General features: G+C 41.8%; 1 protein-coding gene across 1 annotated transcript in view; it reads left to right on the top strand.

Annotated features, from left to right (window-relative positions):
• The window catches only part of AOAH (acyloxyacyl hydrolase), a 75,299-nt gene that overhangs the window by 42,028 nt on the left and 12,521 nt on the right, over positions 1-20,750 (top strand). Inside the window, exons 13-19 of the mRNA XM_040063795.2 lie at positions 3,332-3,423; positions 5,443-5,525; positions 10,916-10,952; positions 12,013-12,087; positions 17,711-17,883; positions 20,163-20,221; positions 20,301-20,360. Of these exons, the coding sequence (XP_039919729.1) occupies positions 3,332-3,423; positions 5,443-5,525; positions 10,916-10,952; positions 12,013-12,087; positions 17,711-17,883; positions 20,163-20,221; positions 20,301-20,360 (579 nt within the window). The remainder of the gene's footprint in view (positions 1-3,331; positions 3,424-5,442; positions 5,526-10,915; positions 10,953-12,012; positions 12,088-17,710; positions 17,884-20,162; positions 20,222-20,300; positions 20,361-20,750) is intronic.

Raw genomic sequence — 20,750 nt, forward strand, 5'->3', positions numbered from 1 at the left:
CTCATTTTAGAGGCATTTTTATTTTGAGGTAAAAGCACTATATTTTTAAATATGATGGAAATAATACCCTTTCTAAAAAGATGCAGTTTGAAACTGTTGGATCTCTATTTTGTTGCTGAATAAAGAGTAAAATAAATCCTACATTTGTCCATAGTCTAGTAGATACCTAGTTGCTCACAAACTCAAGGGGTTCTCAGATATCATTAAAGTAAATGTTTCATATTATTTATTTCCTATTAGCAGAATTCATAATTTCTTTAAATGTGGATTCAGGATGTCCTGAACACTTATCCCACTGACTTCCCTTTTTTTTTTTGCACCACTAGAAAAAAACCAGGAGTTTGATGTGTGAAATTCTTTATAAAACATTATCTAACATTTCTCCAGATCCAGTGAGGAACAGGCAGGTTTCTCCAAGCCAGTATTGTCATGATTAAGGTATTGCATTTTGTAAGGAATAAGGTAATAGTTTTGCTAATTTCAAACCTCTGTCCCTTGCAGCATTACAGAGCATAAATTTGTGCTTTTTAAAAAGATAGGCTGTGCTTTGCTCAAGAGCTTAAGGTTTGCTTATTTGTATACTTAGAACAATAAAGTTGCCTGTGGCACTCAACACTCTCACCAAGATTTGAACAGCATTAAAATAATTATGAAAAGAAACATCCAATTTTCCTTCAAATAAAGGTATACCTCAATGATTTCAGATTTTCCAGGAATGACATTTCTAAAGGCTTTTATGAGTGATAGATTTTCAGTGCCCTTTCGTATTCTGGTTTTGAAAATCTCTTGCCACAGCAACCCTGAACCTTCTTCTATTTCAGCACAGCTTGGCATGTGTGCGTTTAGCATCAGCCATGGCTTGGGCTGCCCCATGCTTCAAGGCAGGACACATCTAGGGGAGGAGGACGTTCACTAAAATGAGACCCATCTAAAGCATTTGAGGCTAAAATATGGCACTTGAAGTTAGGCTGGAATAATTTTCTACTGATTCTCTGCTAAAATCTGGCATGTGGGCTGAAGTAGGTTTCTCAGCCAGAATAGTCTAGAGAATGGTATTTAAACAAGGCTGTGCTCAAGAGAGTTCTATGCTAAAAGTCAACACAGTTGCACCTCTAGAGTGGGACACATTTGCATCTGAGACTAAGCAACACAGTCTGTTAGGCTGTACTTTCCAAACTACATCAATGCGGAGTTTAAGGTTCAGCATTTCTCTGAATTTTCCATTAACTACTCATCTTCACCCTTTGGACCTGAAATATCTTCAAAATTCTGGCCCTTAAGTGCTTTGTTGGAACAGTGTCAATGCTAAATGTATACAGAGTTTTCAAATGCAACTATAATTTTAGGCTCAAATGTTCCTCTTCAAATCAATTTGCAGCTCAATTAGGTTCTGGCAAATACATATTTAAGCAAAGTCTGAAGGGAAAAAAAACCCAAACAGTTAAAAATTACTGAGACCTGTCCAATGAAGATATTGTTTTGGAATGCCAATGGGAAACATTGAGAGAATTGTTCATAAAACGATTTGTTTAATATGTATTAAATAATTCTTATCTCTTTTATACTCTAATAATTGTCATTTGTAAGGGATCCTATCTGCAGGGGTTTTTTTCTGTGCTAGGGGACTGTTTATCTCACCTCTAATGCAAACCTGCGAGGAGGAAGATACTGCAAATGGCCAAGCTATGCTGTATCCCTCCACTTCTGCTCATAGCTGTGCCCTTGGATTAAGTGCTTGTTTGCACACAAAATCAACAGATTTGAAGAAAACAAATTTGAAGTTTCCCTGCAGCCCTAAAAAATTATTTTTTTTATTTTTATATCTATGTACACATACACACAAGGACACATACATGTATGAGAGAGAAAGAGAGAACAAACTGGAAGATAATTAAGACAGGCCCCTTTTCACCTTTGTAACTAATGCAGATGTACTCTAACTGGGTCAAATGAGCTGTTACGTGCTTTAAACTGGCATCTGCTGTGCATCAGACTCTTCAGAGCATGGCTTCAGGATTTCTGTCCCCCACAACCCCCCCTTTACTTGCCTTTCCTCTCTTTTCCCTGCATCTCTCTCCATCTTCTTACAGTCAAAACCCTTAGACATATACTCAACCCATATCCTCAAGTATAGTTCCCATTCACCTAAACAATAATTTTCTGGGCATTAGAACTTGGTGGGGAGCACAAGATTTAGCTCTGCTCTAGCTCCTCAGTTACTCCGACCCTCCTGGACAAAGAATTACCCGCCTGCTTGTTCTTTATAGCACCGAGGTCTTAAGGAAACCCCACAATTGCTTGAAGAGAAAATGAAGCTAATAAATTAACATGGATTAAACCAGGCTGTAGGTCCTCTGATTTTATGTTTTGACCTTCTTTTGGTTATTACCTTTTTCATCAGCAGTTTTTCCTCTTTATGAGCACACTGGATTTATACATTTGTCTTTGCAAGAATACCCCAGACCAGGAGAAGCTGGAAATTTACTCCATGCTTTGTCCTTCTGAGGTGGCACAATTTATCAAGGCTATTTTCCTAACCTTTCATGATTTTTGGGACATTCAGAAAACAAAAAACAGAGCACTGTGTTTTGAAGGTGCAACATGGCTTGCATCTGTAGAGAGGCTTTCACAGGGGCACAGGGGCAGTTGCTGTAGAAAAAGCATTAGGGACTAATACAAGCCAAACAGAGAAGGGTAAAGGATGCATGTGTCTGCACAGGAAGGTTATACCAGATGATGTGTTTTTCACCCTTGTCCCTGCCATGCTCAGAGGCCTTTCTGACTCTGTTGCTTTAGTGCCATCCCCAAAATTTAGTGAGGACCGGGCAGAGGTTTCAGGGGATTGAGTGTTCTCAGCTCATCGTGCTGTAGAGGGCAGGGGAGTTTTGAGGGGATTTGGCATTATGCCTTTGCCATATTCTCTGGAGTCATCATGCTGTCATCTCTTCCTATGCCCAATGCTGACACACCTTTGGACAGGACAGATGATGGAGCAATCCGCTGCTGCCTTGGGGGTTTGCACCTGCAGTATATGTCACATGAGGAGGAGTTTTGGAGTCTTTCACGAGAACTTTTGCACTCTTTCAGGAAAAAAAGGGCACCAAGAGATGCAATTCATATATCTCCTCTGCTTTTCCTTCCTCCATCTCTTCATATGCCTGTCTTACAAAAGCCAACTTTTTAAGTATATGCATGCATAATTACCACTACTCACAGTAGCTGCAATTGCTGCTGTCTGGCTAATGCTCTGGCTAAGAAGTGTTCAAATTTTCTAAGAGGATTTTATGTCTGTGAGTGTGAAACTGGGTTGATTTAAAAATTTCTCTTTCAGAAATCATTTGCTGATCTCCCCATGGCTTTCAGTGATGAGCTTGATTGGCCCCAGTTCTCAGAGATCACTGGATTTCTGAATTCCACCATCGGGTAAGCCAACAGACAGGGTGGCCAAGTCATAGCAAGTCTCTAGGTCTCTCAGAGCACAGCAAGGAAAAAACCAAAACAGTGCTTGAAAAGAAAGAGAAAAAATACTATTCAGCTCTGTGTCTGCTCTTCCTAAAACCAAGATCAACCCTGGATCTAGGGTTTTTAAAATATATTTTAAAAATATAAGCAAGTCTTCCTGAAATTCAGGGTAGCTTTTAGAACTGGTCAAACTGCAATTTAGAAGGAGAAAACCCCCAAAGAATTCAGGGGAAGGAGAGCATTGCTGAAAGTAACAAAAATCAGCCTTTCTCTTTTCTTATGTCGTTGGTTTTTTAAATTTTCCTCTCTTCGTCATGTTTCCTTTTTGCTGCTGAAACAGTGGAATAAAGGGCATCCCCATGGTTATTTCATAGCATTCCCTACTGGGGGGAAATATTTCTTCTCCCCTCCCACATCTTTTTTATTTAAACACATTTAGAGGAAAATAGCAAAAGGAGAATTTGAAAGAGTCTGTGACCTAATTTACTGTGTTAGTTTGGCTTGTCTGGATGGGGAAGGTTGCAGGGATAGAAGAAAAAAAATGTAAGCCTCTGCCAGAAGGGAAGGAAAATAAAGTCCAAGCACAAAACACCTTGAAATGCCTGCAGTTGTAACTGTGAAGTTTAAAAGAAAAAAAATAATCTTTTTAATAATCATCTCTCTGGCCAGTATTAAGAGGCCTTTGAATCCTGCATGTACTGTAGGATACAATCATCAACCAGTGCCTGGTCTGACTCGTTTCAGATAATTTTTTTTTTTTTTTTTAAATATCTAGGATAGGTCAGGACTACAGCTGAATGCCAAACCAAGCATAGGTCAAGCCTAAAGAGGCTTTCTACCAGCAGAATTAAAAAGTTGGCAGAATAAGATTTTTTTCCAGGAAAAACATCCGTTGCACCATATACTTGGACTTTTTGTTTCCTTTTTTCTCCCTGTGCAAAATCCAGGCTCTCAGTCTCCCTACATTCACACAGTATCTGCTTTGAGGCAGTTTACTACTTGACAAGCCAACAGAAATATGCAGCTTTCTCTATCAGAGCCATACCAAAACTGATGTTTAAAAATCTGTTACAATGCCCAGCCTCTCAGTACGTAGCCTTGTCTGGGCTCCAAAGAATCTGAAGCTCACGAGTGATCAGAGCTTAGAACTGCCCCTGAAGCTGTCAGTGATAGGCCTTGGTACAGTCTTCAGTTTTTAATCTCTTCCACTCCTGAAAGAAAAAGAAAGAAAGAAACAAACAAATAAAACAAAAACCACAAACAAACAAACAAATAAAACCCAAAAAAACCCCACAAACAAACCAAAAAAAACCACCAAACAACAACAACAACAACAACACCCCACCAACAAACAGCTGCAGCCCAGACAGAATTTATCGTGTCCTCATGGTTGGGAGCGTGGTCTTTTTATCACCCTTTGGGCTGTTATCTTTTTTTTTTTTTTTTTTTTTTTTTTTTTTCTTCTCAACAGTGCAAAATAAAGGAGAGAACTTACAACAGTAAAGCACAACGTGTTTTCAGATTAATCTGTCCAAGATTTATGATGTTGGGAAATGATTGCCCTGCCAATATTTCTTCTCTTTTATTTACTGTTCCATAACAACCAATTGAAAAGTCAATTTGTGAACAACCAACAAAATTGTTTTGATAAATGATGTATAACAAAAAGGTTTATAAACACCTTATCTGAAAGACCAGGATAAAAGCATCGTTCCTGGATGGAACAATGTCAGAGAAACTCTTCATCGATTTATAGTTTCTGAGCAGATAGCTTTGCTTTATTTTAGGCCACCCTGTTCAAGATTAAAAAGATTTATGACCCCAAAAAAGGAGAGAAGGTGAAATGGAAGCATATAACATAGAACATATCTGGGGTACTGAGTTCTTCAGAGACAAGAACACACTTCATTTTTAATATCAGCTGTATTTTCATCATTATCATATGGCTTCAGCAGTTTGCATTTTCTCAATTTATTTCAGAGGGTGGACAGACTCTCTGTATCTACGTTTACGCAAGAGAAATCGCTGTAATCACAGAGACTTGCAGAACATTTCCCAAAATGGTATGTTTAATTTTTAAAACATTATTATTATTATTATTGACATTACTAATGCTGATAATTGATGCTGCATTAATGAACATCTGTCAGGAATGAAGAGAAACCCCTTATTATCTGCATGCATTTCTTATGGAAAAATAAAGAACTGCACTTACTTAACTCAGCACTGACTTAACCCAGTGGTGTTGGCATTTAATGGGCTCTCAAAACTGATTTTCAGTAAGTAATCAAAGACAAAAACAAAACTTAACACTGAAGGGACAAAGACAGGACAAAACACTGTTGGATTTTGATTAATCTATTTTGTAGGGCTGGCACACATCATATTTTTATATATATATATATATATATATATATATATATATATATATATATATTAAAAATGCATATAAATATGGAGCAGACTAGATCTACCAAGAATTAAGGAAAGTGTCTTGCATGGTGCCCCAGTGTGTAGTGAAGATGAGGAAGAATAATACAAGAAATAACAAGTGGGTAGAGAAGCAGCTGAGCAGGGAAGAACAGTGGGTTTGAGAGTGAAGCCGTGTCCCTCCTGCACCTCTCCTGAGGCTAGTGCTGCTTAACATTTGGAGTGGTGACCTTACAGCAAAGACCAAGGCTCATGCTTGATGGCTTCTGTGAATGATGCTAAACTGCAAAGAATTAACCATCCTGGAGCAGGACACATCCAGGTGTAGATGGATGTGTCACACACAGAAATAATTTAAATGAGCTTGGGAACAGCAGTGGCAGGAATTGCAGCAAATACTATTGTACAAAACATGCACAACAGAAGTAATGATAACACTTCTCTGTAAAATAGTGGTCCATCAGCCAGAGGTGGTGGAGGGGCAGGGCCATTGGGGTGCAAAGAGAAATTCCAAGTAACCACCATGAGTGCAGGGTAGAAGAGGAAATAAGAAGGTTGCAAGACGCATCATGCATGGCATTTTCTCTAGAGACAGGGAGAGAGTCCTTCCTCATACAAGTCCTAATAAAACCTCAGACTTTGGTCCCATTTATCTAGGGAGGACTGACCTTGATGGGGACACAGGGCACGGTTTTGGGGAGGATTAGGGCAACAGAGACTTCTGAAGGGATTATATGATGTTGACATTTGAACAAAGCATTAATTAAAAGGTAGTACCATTTTGAATTCCTTTGAGGCATAAACACCACAGAGCGGAAAGAATGATTTAAACTGAAGGATAGTTCTGGTACAAGAACATGAGCTTTCATTAATCTTACCTCTGTTTGGAGGGAAAATAAAAAAATAATAAATAAATAAAAACCTTAAACCAGAGTAATGAAGACAAACAAGAAATCCTGGGTTGTCAGAGGGGTTGTGTGAAGGGGTGACAGTAGTCTTCCTTATAAATTGAGGTTTATGATGTTAGCTTTTGTGTCTTTGATTAGCTGATGTCCCTAACAGCAGGTTTAAAAGACACTTGATTATGCTGTGATTATGCCTTTTTGTTTCAATTGTATTTAATTAATTTTCATGCTTCAGAAATCTGGCTGCAGAAGCTTGGGAAAAATTATTTTCCTCGGGTAGATAATTTGGCTATATGGGATGTTCTTCCTTTCCAGCAGATGATTCATGCTGGCTACAAATGAGGAGCCCTGCTGCCTTTAGAACTACTTAAAAATTTATTAAATGGTTGAAATTTCCTGAAAAAAAAAAAAAAAAAAAGGGATCAGAAAGGATCTGCCCCAGCTCTCCACCTCCAACAAACAGATACATACAAATATCCCTAAGGCAGGTGCTGGAGTTTTTTTGGTAGTGCCCAGCAACTGGATGAGGAGCAATAGCCATAAAATAAAATTCAAGAAGTTTCATCTCAACACAAAGAGGAACTTCTTTGCACTGAGGGTGGCAGAGCACTGAACAGCTGCTCAGGGAGGGTGTGGAGGCTCCCTCCCTGAAGTCATTCCAAACCCACCTGGACATGTTCCTGTGTCACCTGCTCAAGGTGACTCTGCCTTGGCAGGGGGGTTGGACCAGGTGATCTCCAGATGAAAGTCCCTTTCATCCCTAAAAATTCTGTGAGTCTGTGATCTTAACAGGCAGAAGAGGTTGCACAGACAGGTATCATGATGTAGGGATCACTTCCAGGCTCAAGTGGGCATTTTCACCTTAAAAATTGCATTCTGGTGCCAGCACCAATGACACTGGCAATGCCTCTCATATGCCTTCCTCCTTCCTGTGGTACACATGGGACTCCTGAGGCTTTGAGTCTCCTGTGAAGGTGTTTTACAATGTCTTTGGTGTAATTTACAGTGTCTTTAGTGCTTCTGACTTTCTTGCCTGTAAGTTGCAGGGCACTAGAGTTGGTGGCTCCCGTTATTGCATTCCACTAGGTGGGCTTTCTGTTGAGAGAGAATTTTAAAAAGGGCCAAACTAGATGGTCAGTGATGACTAGGCCAATGGTTCTTCTCACGTATATTCAATTTGTCTCAGTACCTGATACCCTAATTATCTTGTTCTGCTCTGCTTACATTAATGGGAGTAGCACTTCATATGCTTCCTTCTCCCAATTCCCTTGTAGATTTTTTTATAATCTCTCACTGTGTTCATCATTCATTCTCCACATATCCCCTTTCCACTTACACTACAGACACCTGCAGGATATAAAAAGAGGTGAGCTTGTGTTAGGGCAAAAGACTCTGCAGAAAATTAAGAAGTGAATTTAAAAAAGGAAAAAATTACCAGTGAGAGCAGAATCTCAGGATATCTTCTCTAAATTATCACACTGACACTACATTGTAAAGATTCACTTTTATTATCTCATTTGGTGTAACAGTTTCCCAGAATGGCAGGATTTAAAAAGCCACCCTCAGTGTCAATAAAGCAAAGAGCTGGCCACCAGCTTGACCTAACCCCACCTGGGACAATTAAACCTTCCTCTGAAAATGATGCTTCATGGCCCCACGTGTGTGCAAGTAAAGGATGCTGATCTGGTGTAAGAGATATGCAGCCAAGAGCTAGAGCCCAGTGATGGCAAGCCAACCCAGGCACCAAGAACAATGTTCCTGTGCAGCTCTCCTCCTGTCCAGCACTGTGTCAGACTCAGCACAAAGGGACATTCCCCCACTGCTCTTCTCAGGACATGCATCTTCACCATGGAGAAAGCCTTCCCCAACCTCCAAGCTAACAGGACTTCTGGCTTTCCTTTCTTAAGAAATCCCATTATCTTCTGGAGGTGGTGGACCCTTCCTCACAACTGGAAGCAAATCCAACCTTGATTTCTCAACCAAAACAAAACAAAACAAAAACAACAACAAAAAACACAAACAAACAAAACAAAACAAAGCACTGGTCTGAGAATATCTGGAAATCAACAGAGAGAGAGGGGCAGGAAAGATCCAGGGATCCGGGGGTAGATTCCAGGACATTCAACAGTGTGAGAGTAACTGTTCTGCTTCGTCACCTTTTCTCTCTCAAATATTTTCATCACAGATTGCATCCTCTATCACAAAAAGCTTCCTTGAAAACTCAATTTACCCATGAAAACTGTTTTCTGAAAAACCCATTCATTTTCTTGATGTTTTGATTTGTAACTCTTCTAATGCTCTCCACAGAGCTGCTTATAACTACCTATGCTTGTGGAGGTAATACATACCCAAGAGCAATTTATTGCTTTTTTTGTAAACACACTTTAATTTCTAGAGGTCCCACTAGATTATTTATGCTGAAACTGCAACAACAGTCCAGGGAGCCTTGTGACAGAATGGGCTTAAATAGAGGGTGTTCAGCTCTAACTGAAAGAAGGGCTATTAAACAGAAAAAAACAAACTCTTGGTAGTTATGTTCCAAGCCATAGTTTCTAAGGTTTTTGTGGGGCTCTTATCCTGCTGAAAAGAGCTTCTCAATAGAAGGGCTGGATTTTTGAATGGATCAGCAAGCCCCAGGAGAGAAGCAGCAGATTGATACATTCATTTTTAGCTTGGAAGAACTGGATTATTTAAAACATAAAAGGATTCCTTGATATATGCAGTTGGCATCATTGTGAGTGATGATAACAAAGGCATCACTATTAAAATGCAAAGTGTATTATTGCTACCTTAGGGGCTTATCTCTCAGATCTCTTCCCCCATACCAATCCAAAAGGGATTTAATGATGTTCTGTCCACAAGTTTCCCCTCAAGAGCTGCAGGGAGGACAGGATTTACTCCTCAAAGCAAGCTTCAGAAGCACAATGCAGAAAAGAGAAGAGAGACACCAGGGAAGAGCTGAGCTGAGAATAGGAGGAGGATAATACAGGAGAAGGAATTATAAAAGAGGAGAGAGTGAAAATTCTGCAAAATAAGAGCAAGTACTACCTGTAGGATCTGCTTCTCAGAAGTTTGTGTTTCTGTACGTTGTTATGAGGTGAAGTTCTTGCAGTCACAGACCTAGTCTCATCTTGACCAAAGCATAAAAGAGCTTTGTTGGCTCCTTGTTTTCTATCCCTCTTGTGGAGCAGGTGATGGAGTTTGATTTGTGTGCTGGGAATGGTTGGTATGAATATGCATAGCCTTTAAAAACCTGCTAATAAATTTGATGCATAAAAGCCTTACTAAATGGGAATGCTTTTCTCATTCAAAACATAAATGAAATATTACAGATGCTCACAGATTTTTAGGTGTAGCCAGCTCCTTTCCTCAAGGAAGAAAGATTTTCATCCAACCCTTTGGGTGAAATGCTATTGAAATGCATAGCCTCTTGGGAGGAGTGCAGCTGGCCTATTACTACTTTCTCTAAGTCTGACACTTGTGGGGACAGCAGTGCAGGAACCCAAACACTGGTGTCTCCAGCTATTTGAGGTGCTTTATTTATCTTTCCCACCTCCAGCTGCCTCTCCAGAAGTGCACAGTCTCTCATGCATCTTGTGATGTATCTGCCAGCCCTGCTGCAGGTGTCTTAGATACTCTGGGATGTCAAAAATGGCACTTGGTGCCTATGTTTAGGACCTGAATCAGTCCCAATGTGGTATAGCTGTGAGAGACTTACTCTCTCAGAAGGGTGAGAACAGTTCCATTTGCAATTTATAGGGGAAGTTAAAATAGATCAACTGTTGACAAGTCAGGTTGGCTGGTTTACAGGAGACTACTATGTTCAACAGATGGGAAGAAGCTGCCAGATCTGGATTAAAAGCCAGATCCAAACAACCCTGCACTTAAAAGTATTTGATTTTCTACAGGCTGAAGTGTGCGACTCAGATAAGAAAGCAGCAGGTCCCTTCTTAGTGCCAGCACCTAAAAAGGTGGCAGAAATGAATTGTTGCTCCATTTGTACTTTTAGTCCTTCTAGATTCTTGGAAATATGCAATGAAGTTTGGTTTTGCATTCAGGGGTTTTTGTCACTATAACAATATTGTACTATTTCTCTTGTTCCCCCTATGTGCGATCAGGTGGTTCTTCAGGAAATCTCCTCTCTTTAATAAAAAGGTGAGTGTTTAATGGGATACAAGAGCTAACTCGAGATACAGGAGCCCTGATGAAGTTCTACCTCTTTGACAGAAACAAGAAAAGCACTGTGAGGATTATACAGAGTGTTCTAAAAAGCACAGCTTCCTTTGACCAGTGTGCCCTGAAGTGCTGGCTGTTTCTTCTCTAGTACAAACATTTAGAAAAAGAAGAAAAACTGGGTTTAAGAATGGATATCACTATCTCCAGGGCCTTGAACTTGGCTCAGTTAAGCCAGTGGAGCATTTCCAGTGATTTTAGGGAAGAGACTAATCCTTTCCATAAATCTCTGCATTGGACCCCCTTAACTGCATGTAGCAATGTAGCTATACATGGGCAAGTCCACTTTTATTTCCATATGGATATAACTGAGTAGCTACTGGGCAGTGAGAGACTGCAACTCTCGCTTTCAGATGAATTTGGTAGGTTATGGGTCAGTTGGGTTTGTTTTAGTTTGCTCAACACTGATATAGTTTGTGTCCTAAAAGATTTATTTGTCTCTCTCCTCCAGAAGAAGTAGTAATGAATCCTTGCCCTCTAGCACTGAGTTTCAAACCACAACCTGATTTGATCTTGAGTTCAATTCTACACATAGATTTAGTTGTCAGCCAAACCTAGTCTTCCTCTCCCATCTCTGATTAAAAAATTCCCATCTTGATTCATGTCTTTGCCCCAAAGTGAAACTATTTGATTTGGCTTCTGAATAACACAAAGAAAATGGAAACCCAGAAGGAAAAAACAGTGAAAAAGACAAGTCCATGAGCAGTGAAAGGGAGAAGTGAAAAAAACTTCATTTAAGTCCCTTTACTGAAATATAAAACTAGAGTGAAAAAAACCAACCACGAAAACAAAACAACCAAATGAAAACCCCCAAACAAACTAAACAACAACAACAAACCCTCTTCCAAACATAGTAGAACATTTAGGTATTGGCCATATCCAACCAGGGTCCTTCCAAATGTGATCTCACACAAGCATGGTGTGTGATTCAGACTATGAGAGTGTATTTCCACATTAACATAGGTCCATATTTATCTTTTAGTTTGGCCAGAAACAAGCTGTTGGACAATCCAGCCATAGTTGTCTATGCTACAATTGGGAATGATGTCTGCAACGGGTAAGGTCTAAACTACATTAACATTTATAGTAGCATAAATTTGATTTCTTTAGAGTACTGCTGACTGCCTGGACATTTGTGTCTCACTGTTTTGTGCTTTATTGTGGCATTTTTCTTTGCTATTGGTCCTTCTTTCTTAAATTTCTGCTGAAAATACTTGTTATTTCCTTACCTGTATTTGTCATAGGCACCTACCAGTCCTCATTTCGAGCTTGCCTTCTTTCGTTCTTCTTTCTTTTTTTTCTTTCTTTCTTTCTTCTTTCTTTCTTTCTTTCTTTCTTTTCTTTCTTTCTTCTTTCTTCTTTCTTTCTTTCTCTTTTTCTTTCTTTTCTTTTTTTTTTTTTCTTCTTTCTCTTTCTTTTCTTTCTTCTTTTTCTTCTTTCTTTCTTTCTTTCTTTCTTTCTTCTTTCTTTCTTTCTTTCTTTCTTTCTTTCTTTCGCCAGTAGTAAAATGACCAATGGTATGTCTGAAGTAATTATTTCTAACTTAGCAGAGGAAATGAATAATAACAACAGGAGGGGGCAAAAAGTGTTTAAAAGCATGTGTATCCATCTTACCCAGTGTGCCACCTCCTCTCAGGAGGGAGAGCATGACTGGTTTATCATTTTTGAGGAATGACAACATAATCCCCTGTCGAGGTCCATTTTCATCCTGCCTCTGCTGTCTGCGCTCTTTGCCATGTTCTTCTGATGAGGTGTTTTGTCTTTCTGGCTTTACTCACGTCATAAGCTCAGCAGGAGAAGGAACTGAAGCTTTCAAACTAATAGTTCTGGTATTACCAATTATTAGCAATGCTCACAGAGACACCAAGAGGTCTCTAGCTGGATGCTTCCCTTCCTCCTGGTAGTGGGAAGTCAGAAACCACCTTGCAACCAGGCCAATGCAGAGCACATCCATACTGCAGTTTTGGTTTTGCAGGAGGTCCAAGGGCTGTTGCTATTCCAGCATTATTTCCACCATGGTCAATCCCCAGCTTTTCTTGTACATGGAAGAAATCGATCTTACTTACACAGAGACTTTCAAAACACTCACTTTAATAAATGCTGCATGCTTAGCTAAGTTTCCTTCCAAAGGTTTTGAAAATTCTCAGCTGCATATTGTATAATGAAGTGGGAGCTATATGCAGGCTGTCAGATGGGGCCATGAAAATGGCCAGTTTGGTGTCCTAAAGCTTCTTAACAGGCAGTTCATGGGTTGAAACTTTGTTTGCCAGGTGTTGTGCTCCAGATGAGGATGTCCAAAGGCCAGGCAAGCCTTTCCTCGACACTGCAGAACCTGGGAGCCCTCAGCTGTGGCAGAAGTGGGGCCACAGGGGCACCTTTTAGGTCCTTTCCTGACACAACACTCACCCTAGCCACATGCAGACAGCAGGCAGAGATCACCTCCCATGAAACCTTCACCCTCTGGTGCTCATGCTCTCTCTGCACCCCTGGCCAGACCTGCAAAATCTGCCCTCAGCACCCTGCTCCTGTTAGGGGAAAGATGCACAAATCCTCAAAAGAAATGCCACCATGCTCTGACTGAGAGGGAAAAGCAGTCACAGGCTTCCTGGTAGTTGCTGACAAGACTGTCCTGGGGATCTGTTTACTGGAAAGCTTATGGAGTTATCATTGGATCCATTGCCAGGATGATAAAGCCTCTACTCCCCCATCCACAAAAAAATGAAAGTCCACCTTTGTTGAAGTCCATGACTCCTGCCATGGAGAATTTCAAGGTGTCTTCTCACAGGCTCAGCTCAGGTTCTGTTGGGCACATATTTCAATTCTGCTGTGTCATTGCCTCTGTGAAAAGCACCTCTTTTTCCTTTGTTTTATTCCTCATTCTGCAGGCTATTCCTTTTGCTTACCCTGTCTCTAACACTACTTTCTACTTGTCTGAAGTAAAAAGAAATTTTCCAGAGATTTAAACCATTTTGACCTTGCCTCACCCATTTGTATAGTCCAAAACCTTCCAAAACTGTATTTAATGCTTGCTTGAAACTCTGATGTCTTTTTATCCCAACATTCACTATCTGGCAGAGACACTTTTGTCTGCTCAAATTCTCACTGCTGTTTTCTGTCTGTTTTTTTTCCAAAACATTCACAGCATCAAAAGAGGCTATCAGACTGTAGTGATCCCTGTGACTCCTGCAAGGAAAGATGCCACAGCTTCTGTAGCATCGTGCTGTTTCCATTGAGGGGGATGGACAGTGGAGATAGATTTTTTTCAGTGTCCAGTTACTGTGTAGTTGCCCTGGCTCTGACGTACCTACAGAAGTTACAGAGGATGCAGAGCATCCAATGGGCTTGACTTCAAACTTGGCAAATAAAAATCTCTTCAAGAGCAGCTCTAAACTGCAGTAATACAGCCTTCCTGGCCTTATCCTGTATTTTGGCTTCAAAAGAGGGCAGTGTGCTGAGTATACTGGAGACACCGCTCTTCCCAAAGCATTGTTAAAATGCAGGTATTTCATCCCCTGCGAAGAGCGGGGCAATCAGTAATGTGGATGTTTGTAGAGGGAAAAGATAATGAAATTGGCAGCCTGTGTTGCACATTCCCAGTAGTCTCTACACCATGGTGTCCAAACAGGGGGGTTAGAAAAATAAAGACAGATGGCAATGTTATCCCTCAGCCCAGTGAGGTGTAAACATGGGATACAGAGACCTAGAACAAAAAAAAGAAACAAAAAACAACAACAACAATAATGAGCATCAGAAATCTGAAATGCTGTACAATTACTGCAAATATTAGTTGCATTTCAGGTATAGCACCATTTCTCTAGCCTCTCCTTCTTGCCTCTCCTGCACTTATGACATCTGCAACAAAAAGCAAGATGGCAGCAGCAAAGCAGGGTGAGCAGCAACCCATCGTGAAAGGACCTTGTACAAAGTGACACCAGTGCCAGAAAGAGCATAATGCCCCTTTATTGGACAGCTGTCAGCACCAAAGAGCTGCTGCACCCCTCCAGCCCTAAAAACAGTGTGTGAACAGGCAACACCTCTAGCCCTCATGCCCCGGGCATACCAGCCCTGTGTAGCTGATGCCTTAAGTTTTAGTTTTCACGTTTTTCAGATTCTGTGCTGCCTAGGTGTGTAGCTCTGAGCTTCATATTAAGTGTCAGTAAGTTCTCTTCACAGGGTAGGTAGACAAAACAAATTCTTTTCCAGCTCGAGACCACGGACAAACATTACAAGCTTCAGGCCCAAAAGGTTTAAACAACTGTGAACTGAAGAGAGCAAACAAGGAGGGTGGAACTTCATAACCTGAAGCTAAAATTGGACAATTAAACCCAATATGCAAATGGACAAAAACTTATAAAAGTGTGAAACCTTGTGACTGGTCATCCATTTTGTGACCATTTTGTGTCTGTTTTGGGTATAGCCCTGGCCAGGCTCTTGTACTGCCCAAGATGTATCCCTTAAGGCCTTTTAAGAAATACCTGCATTATTCTTTAACTCTGTCTAGTCTCTGCTCCAGGTCAGCCTCTCAAGGCAACACAGCGAGCTCAGGGGAATGAGGTGAGGGCACCACAACTGGCCCTGGTGCACATCCAGGCACCCTGGAGTCCTTATGGCAGAGCCAAAATTGAACGTGCCTACAAGGTTGCTTTCTTCTCATTCGGACTTAATTTCATAGCCTGGCACAGAAAGGAAATGTGAAGAAATACACTGACATATCTGCATGACTTCAACACTTTGACAGGAGAAAGTGGAATTATGAATGTCAGATTAATTTGGGCTTATGCTGACATGTTTACTTGTGGTAGAGGCCTTACATCAGACCAGTATTTTGAAATCAAGTGTTGCAATACCTGTAGGTGAAATGAAGTAATTTCAGAGCAAATCCACAGTCTTATCTCAAAAGTAGCTTGATTTGGTGGCTGTCACAAGTATAAACCTGAATCCTAATGCAGTTTTGCGTCTGTCCCTGCTAGAAAGTCTCAAACACTTCAGCAGCACATACTGCATTAAGATAAATTTCTGGCCCCAAGAAACTCACCCAATTATTATTTTGTGTGCAAAATGCAGCTCACTGAAGACTCCCAAATCCTTCTAAGGGAACATGGTTCTCTCACACAGAACTCAGCACCCACTCCCCTCCTTGAATCCAAACATTTTGAATGCCTCAAGACAGAACAATAATGTCTTGGAAAGCTCCTGCTTCCATGATGTTCTGACAAGGAATCTGACCCAATTCACCAGCAGCTTGCTCAGCACTGCAAGCATCAAGTTTTCCCTTCTCTTACCCCTGGGAAGCCAAGAAGGATATAAAAGGACTTTCCTAAGGAAAGGACCTGGATGGACTTTCTGGCCACTAAGGTTACTGCTTTCCTACAAGCAAAGAGCACAAGTAAGAGGGCAAAGTGTGGGGACCACTAAAGCAATGAGGGTGGTCATTAGTACAACCTTCTTTCTTGGAAGGACATCCCCCATCTCTCTTCTTGAGCTTTCTCTCTGAACATCTTGGTCAGCTGAGCCACACCACCAAGATGGAATGAAAACTCTCACAAGACCTTGCTTCCCAAGGTAGATGGATCCTCTCTTGATGGGATGGGACACCCTTCTCAGGGCTGTGTTCCCCTCTTGCTGTCAGCCCCTGTTATGGACACGTGCACCATGAGAGCACAGCAATAGTTCTCAGGCGGGAGGGTGCGTGAACGCTTTTCCTGTAATAAAGTGGTTGCTATAATAACAAAAGGAGAGCAGTGTTCTCCAGGCAGCCTGGGGTGGTTTTGCTTGCTTGTTTTTCTTATATAAATTGAAATGTGTTTCTACCTTAGGATTTAATTTCCCCCCACACTCCTGCAGCATTTACAGCTAAATACAAGAGGGGAAGGATAAAGCTGGGCCGGAGAATCTGGCTTGAAGAGGTTCACGCCTGACAATGAGTCACAAAATGTGGGCATTCAGTCCATGTGGAGCACTGATACAGCTCCTGTAGCCCAATGGACTATTTTAATCTGAGGTATCAGCTCTCTCCAGGCTCACATATTTGTCCAGACTCCTCTCCTGCCCTTCTGGAGAGCTGTAGTAAGAGGTGTAGGACATGAGAGAGACAAAGCTACCTTAGATATTCCTACCTTGCTTAATCAAAGAGCATGTTGAAGGTAAGAAATGCACAGGAACCCATGGGGAAAGAAGTCCTACTTTGACCCAGCTGTGATGAGGGATTGGTTTTGCATCACGTCTTTGCTTTCTTGCTTTCCTCTTCTGCTTCTTCCTCACTTATTGAACAATAATTGCTTTGGTTTGGTTTTTTATCTTGACACGCAAGTTTTCTTGCTTTTACTCTCTCTTCTTCCCCTGTCTCACTGAGGAAGAAGGGGAAGAATGAAAGCAGGTGAGCAGCTGTGTGATGCTTAGCTGCCCACTGGGGTTACCCCACAACAGGAGTCCACTCTATAAAAAAGGGATTAATTTGTCTGTTTTTAGCAGAGATATGGGGTACGCTGAGGGAGGGAGGTTTTTATATCTCATCTGATTTTGGCAATGACAAGTGAGAGACATCACAGCATTTTTCTAATGTTTTATTCAGCTGACTTAATGAGGAAGAGCAGCAAACAGAGAAAATTACACCATTTCAGGTGCCATTTTGGGGACACAGTATTCCTGACACAATGTCCTATTGGCCTCCTCTTCTTTAGGGAACGGGACACTCTGGCCCACATGACCACACCCAAAGAAATGCTCTCCAATGTGGTGCAAGCTCTGCGGTACCTGGACTCCCATCTTCCAAATGGCAGCCACGTGATTTTAACAGGCTTGGTAGATGGCCGCTTCCTCTGGGATAACCTGCATGACAGATACCATCCTCTAGGTAAATTTGAGGTGTTGTGGGGTCCTCCTGGTTATCTGCCCGTTCATGCTGCCTTCTTTCCCTGAAAAATCTATGGATCTATTGATGATTTCAAGTAAACCTGATAGAGTGGAGGAGATCTGAGAAATATGAGGCAGGTGTTTGCTGTGCTATGGAAGTAGGAACGACAGCTCTTGCCATCCCCCCGTGTAGGACAGGTTAGACTCCTATCCTGCCCGTTTCCTCCACCAGCCATACCCACCCAGCTCCAAACCAGGCTCAACACATGCTGTGGTGGTGTAAACAAGCTGTTCTACCTCAGTCTTGGCCCAAAATTGTGTCTGGCCAGCCTGCACTTCGTCCTGATTGCTGAGGTGGAAATGGGCATTCGGTTTACAGTCACTGACTGGTGGATGTTGTGGTAAAACTGGATGTGGACCAAGGCAGAAGATTAAGTCAGAGGGTTGCAAAAGACTTTTTTCATATTAAAGGAATAAAATTTCTGCCAGCGCTGAGTGCCTGGCACCTCCTACACTACCTGTATGTGATGACTGAAACCTCTTATTGTGTGCAGGCATGTTTTGGGACATTCCCTCAGAGGGACATTTTTTTTTCAGAGATTTGGAGGCTGCCTTTGGGAGCCTGTCATCTCAGGATGTGAATGACACAGTACCTCTGACCATTAACCAACCACTCACTCCTTGGCTTTCTAGACCAAAAGCATGTACTTGTATTTGAGTAGGCAGGAAGTTTTTGTCATAATGGTTCTCACCAGCAAAGAAAGAGAGAAGCTAAATCAAATCATTGAAAGGGTAGATTACAACTTCACATGATCTTGGCAACCATTGGGTAAGACAGTTTGCAGCTGTGCTATGGTTTCCCCAAGGTTCCCTAGTAATTACCAAAGGGCCTACATCCTTCCCATTTCTATTCCTTTGTTTTTCTCTCATAACCGCTATGCTAGTACAAACAGGGGAAAAAATAAAAGAGAAAAATCTTACCTCTTTCAGGGCAGGGGAAACCTGACATAATTAATTTTTAGTCACATTAACCCATTTCTTCCCTTGAGTCCATATTTATCACAGCAACAGTTCCTCTAAGTAGGTATCTAATTATTACAGACAGCACGTAGCCAAATCAGGAGTGATTAACTATAGGATCAGTTGGAAATTTTTCAGAGGGTCTGATTTGCCTTGGAGGAACCCAATTAATCCTAAGCAACACGTTTTGCAGCAAGGGATCCCTTCTGGCAGATCCTCCAACAGGCTGTGAGCAGGTTTCCCCATTCAGCTGCCAGTCAGCCGTGACCAGACATAAGTCTGTCTTTCGGCCAAATCCCTGGTCCCCACAACAGCCCATACCAGGGCCTGATGCTTTAAGCTACAGGAATCTGGAACATCAAAATAGCCAGAAGTGTTCCTACACCTTTGAATTCCCCATCTTTTGCCTCCTGGGCAGCTGGACCTGCAGCTGTGGGACAGGCAGGAAACGCATCTATATCAGGGAGCCACTGCAAAGCAATCTGAGAAGCCCATTTCACTTGGGAGAGATTATACTTTGCAGTTCCTAAAACAAACAATGAGTAATTCCTATTTCAGTGCTGCAAAAGTATCAAAGCCTGATGGGATGATCAGTGTACTACAAACAATAATACATTGCAAAAAAAATGTGGCCATAGAATTCCCATCTTAGTTGTAGTTACCAAAGAAGCAAAAACATTGAGAAAATGGATAATTTTCTCAGCAAGCCAGGTTATTGCATGGCACATTGAGTTTTAGGGAATGTTAGCTGAGTGTTTGACTTGGTGCTTGAATTTCCTCATGCACACAAGCATATCCACTTCATTCCATGACACCAAAATTGTAAGGCTGTCCTCTGTGAACTGAATGCAAAACTCAGTGTGTATACAGGCACCCTTCAGCTTTGCAAACCCTGCATTTGACAGGTTAATGGGAAAATATCAGTCATGCACTTTGGAGGTTGGCATAGGCTGTGATGACTAACGGCACACATGAGAGAAATCACCTGTGTAAGGCAGGAGTGAGATGCAGGATAAGCAGGTGTGGGGCTCTGCACACAGGGGGCATGGGCACCATAGCAGGAAGGATGCCTTGACACTGCTACCATTATTGCACCCCAGCTGTGGTGGTGGGAGGGTACCCTGGGGATAGGGGTTGTGGTGGGGCTCTTGGGGTGCCTCTTCCCACCCAGGGGTGTAAGGCAGGGCAATGCACAGGTGTGCAGAATGAAGTCACTTTTGGCCATTGGGCACATGGTATTTCACTCTCTGTGCTTTACAGGACAACTGAACAAGGACGTCACGTACAGTCAACTCTACTCTTTCCTCGACTGCCTCCAGGTAAGGCCTGCAGCTGTAGCTTAGGAGCCCCCCTTTCATCTTGGTCCTCTGCTAAAGCCCCTCTCTCATGCCTGCCCAGGTGAGCCCCTGCAGTGGCTGGCTGACCCCCAATGAGACCCTCAGGAATCTGACCTCGGAGGTAAGTCTCAATGGGGCTGCAATGGGACAACCCCAGTGCTCAGACACTCTGCCCTGTGTCTGAGGAGAGAAGCCCAAGTGTCTCAAAGGCAAGACACCAGAACATTTTTTTCTTCCAAAGGCAAGGAGAAGATGTGGAAACATCCACACTTATCCTTTCAAATGCCTCTAAGGCTTTGGGGGGCAGCATGCTCAAGTTAAGGGATTTGTAAAGGTATTCCTGTTGCAGCCTCTCAGCCACCCAAATTTATGCTCAAGGGATGTGATCTCTCTGAGACTAAACTGTTCAAGTTCATGTTCTTTAAGAGGAAAATGTGCATGATAAGAAAGAAAAGGCTTTTGAATCAAGCGAGCTGTTGGTATGACAAGCCAGCTGCATAGATTTTTCTGG

The sequence above is a fragment of the Hirundo rustica genome, chromosome 1, assembly GCF_015227805.2.
Source record: "Hirundo rustica isolate bHirRus1 chromosome 1, bHirRus1.pri.v3, whole genome shotgun sequence".
In the NCBI taxonomy this organism is placed as follows: domain Eukaryota; kingdom Metazoa; phylum Chordata; class Aves; order Passeriformes; family Hirundinidae; genus Hirundo; species Hirundo rustica.